Genomic DNA, 2,655 nt, shown 5'->3' on the forward strand with positions numbered 1-2,655 from the left:
TTAACCACCTGTGGGATCCAGAGAAGGACTGAGACCACCACTCTCAACCAGACTGCAACCACCACTCTTGCCCAGACTGCACCAGCACTCTCACCAACAGGTTTTCCCCTCTCCTTTTACTTTGGACTCAGGGGGCCCAACGAACCCCACTCTGTTCATGCCCCAGGGTGCTGGGTTAGACATTTGGGTTTTGTGGGTTAAAACCAACTGTTTGTCTGTACAATCGTACTTATTATATTATTTTATTAAATTGTTCTTCTGACTTATAATCTCTCTTTTGAGTTGGGTTCATTTCCCCTGCAGGTTTACCTTTAAACCAGCACACCCCTAAGGAAGTTTGAAGCCCTGCTTGCAGCCCTACACCCAAAAAGCAAAGAGCCACAGGTGTTTAATTGGACCATTTGGCTCCTTTAACTGGAAATTTTGACTTTTAAGTGCACAACATTCTCATTGCTCAGGATGGATTGGGTAGTGAAAGGCAAGAATTCCTGGGACATGAGGATAAATGTGTGTCTCCAAAGATGCTCTCTGGTGAGCAGCAGCATCCCAGCCAGCTGAGGGAAGCAACAGACCCACAGGCATATCCCTATTTCCTCAGATAAATAAGGGTGTTATCCAAACACGAAGATCTCTTGTGTTTTAAAGCTATTTTTCCTTTCCTTTGCAAAAAAAGCATCACCACACACCCTCTGCCCTCTGTTTGACTCCTGTCAAGGCTGTGAGCAGGAAAAGCAGTTGCTGCCCGTCCAAGGAATATCTGGAATAACTGCAACATTGGCACAGCCACACTCCACTGAGGGGCAAACCTGGCACCACCGAGATGGTTCAGAACTTGTAAAGGTTATTAAAGACATTTTTGTTTCTTGACTCTCACACAGTACAGCAATGATAATCCTGGCCTTGTATTTCCCTTCCCAAGCCCAACCCGTACCTCTGAGTGCTCATCTCTCTCATCTATAAGTCTTTTCAAATGCAGGGCCATGTTTTTCAAGAGAGGTTCAACATACTCCTGTGTCAGCACAATGACATCCATCCACTGCAGATCAAACACGTTCTCCTGGTTGTGAGTCACCTACACGAGAGAAAAAACATCCTCTGGGACTTGTCAGATTAGGAAGGGAGCACAAAGAAAATAAAGCTGCAACCCTGGGGGTTAAATCCTCTAGGCAAGGTAGGAAAATATTAATATATTCATTGAATAGATTAAATTGTATGTAATGGAAGAGTTTTTGTCTGCCTGAGAGCAGCCCCTTGGACCTCTGGCAAAACAAAAAGCCAGACATATTAGACCATGACCATGACATATTAGACATCACAAAGGTAGGACTGGGATTATATTTTATAAATAAATCTGCATAGGAAAATGTCATTAAACTGAATTTGCTGTAACTCTTAAGAATGCCTTGAAGCAACAGATTTGCTCCCTGGTACTGCTTTAACGGTGTAACCCAAAAATGCTCCGTCACGAAATCTTTTTGTGAATCAAGTGAAAAAACAAAGACTTTTTCCTGCTCACTAAAACCAACACGTTTGCTTTTGAACAAATGCAATTCATCTTCTTACAGCACAGCATTACACCTCAAAAAAAACCAAATTAAAAGCACAAAAAATCCCCCAATGTACCTCCTGAATATGGGCTGCGACAGCTGCTCTGGTGTCAAAATCCAGGCCTTGGATTCTTTCGATAAATTCTTCTTTTTTCTGACACTAAAAACAAAGACACCTATTTTATATATGTATCAGCATAAGTATTTCCATTCCTCTTTTATATCTCTAAGATTTAAAACTTACAAAGTTGCCATTGCAATGATCACATGGCTGAATTATTATTCAGTCATTCTGCTGACCAATAAAACCCTTGGTTTATATCATGCTACAGTAATTATAACTTTTCAACACTAATTTAATGATAAAGAAAAAACAGGTTGAAATGGGGCAAGGAAGAGTTTTCTTAAAATAGCTCCTTATTCAAATTTTATGCTAGTGTATTTATTAAATACATTAAGTAGATGCAGTAAGATGTATCAGCAAGATAATTCTTCAGTAGTTTACTATTTTCTTCCTTTCTTTACAGCGTCAGGTAAATGAACACTATTGAAATGAATAAACTATCAGAAATTCCATGTTTTGTGCACTAAGAGGTTGTAGCCATTTTAACTGTCAGAATATTCAGATTTTAGTCCCACTGGAGGAAGGGAGGACTAAGTTTTACACCACCTGAGGTATTAAAATAGTAAGAGAAGAGATCAGGAACAACTGAAACAATTCCATACAGATGTAAACATAATTAAACCCACCTGAACTGCACAACCAAGTAAAAGCAGGAGGAGCTTTTTTACTTCTTCAGTGCCTGGCTCTAAGGAGAAGACAAGAAGAAAAAATGGTAGGTGTAAAATGGTAATTTGGGCTTCTTCCCCTACCCATCAGAAAACATCAGGTTTTCTCACTATTTTCACTAATTTATCTTAACCTTGTTTAGAAAACAAACAGAGGAGGAAAGCCCCATCTCTCCACCTTTCAACTTAGTGCTTTTTGCCACTTCACTGCCAATTTTCAGAGTTAAAAACCCAACAGCCATAACAGAATAATTTGAAATGGACAAAAAAACCCCATAAATTCAGCCCTTGGAAAAGCAAAACTTCAGAGGGACGTTTT

The 2,655-nt window shown here is 39.7% G+C and overlaps 1 protein-coding gene across 1 annotated transcript; it reads right to left on the reverse strand.

The window, feature by feature from the left end:
• Positions 1-874: 874 nt before the first annotated feature.
• LOC113962376 (girdin-like) lies at positions 875-2,416 on the reverse strand (the record flags this gene model as incomplete). The annotated part of the gene is made up of 3 exons (XM_027673134.1): positions 875-1,072; positions 1,624-1,707; positions 2,298-2,416. Coding segments are annotated over 3 exons (401 nt in total), but the record flags the coding sequence as incomplete, so codon positions are not given.
• Positions 2,417-2,655: the final 239 nt, after the last annotated feature.

This window comes from Neopelma chrysocephalum, unplaced genomic scaffold (genome assembly GCF_003984885.1).
Source record: "Neopelma chrysocephalum unplaced genomic scaffold, ASM398488v2 Primary Assembly neopelma1_156211, whole genome shotgun sequence".
Lineage (NCBI taxonomy): Eukaryota > Metazoa > Chordata > Aves > Passeriformes > Pipridae > Neopelma > Neopelma chrysocephalum.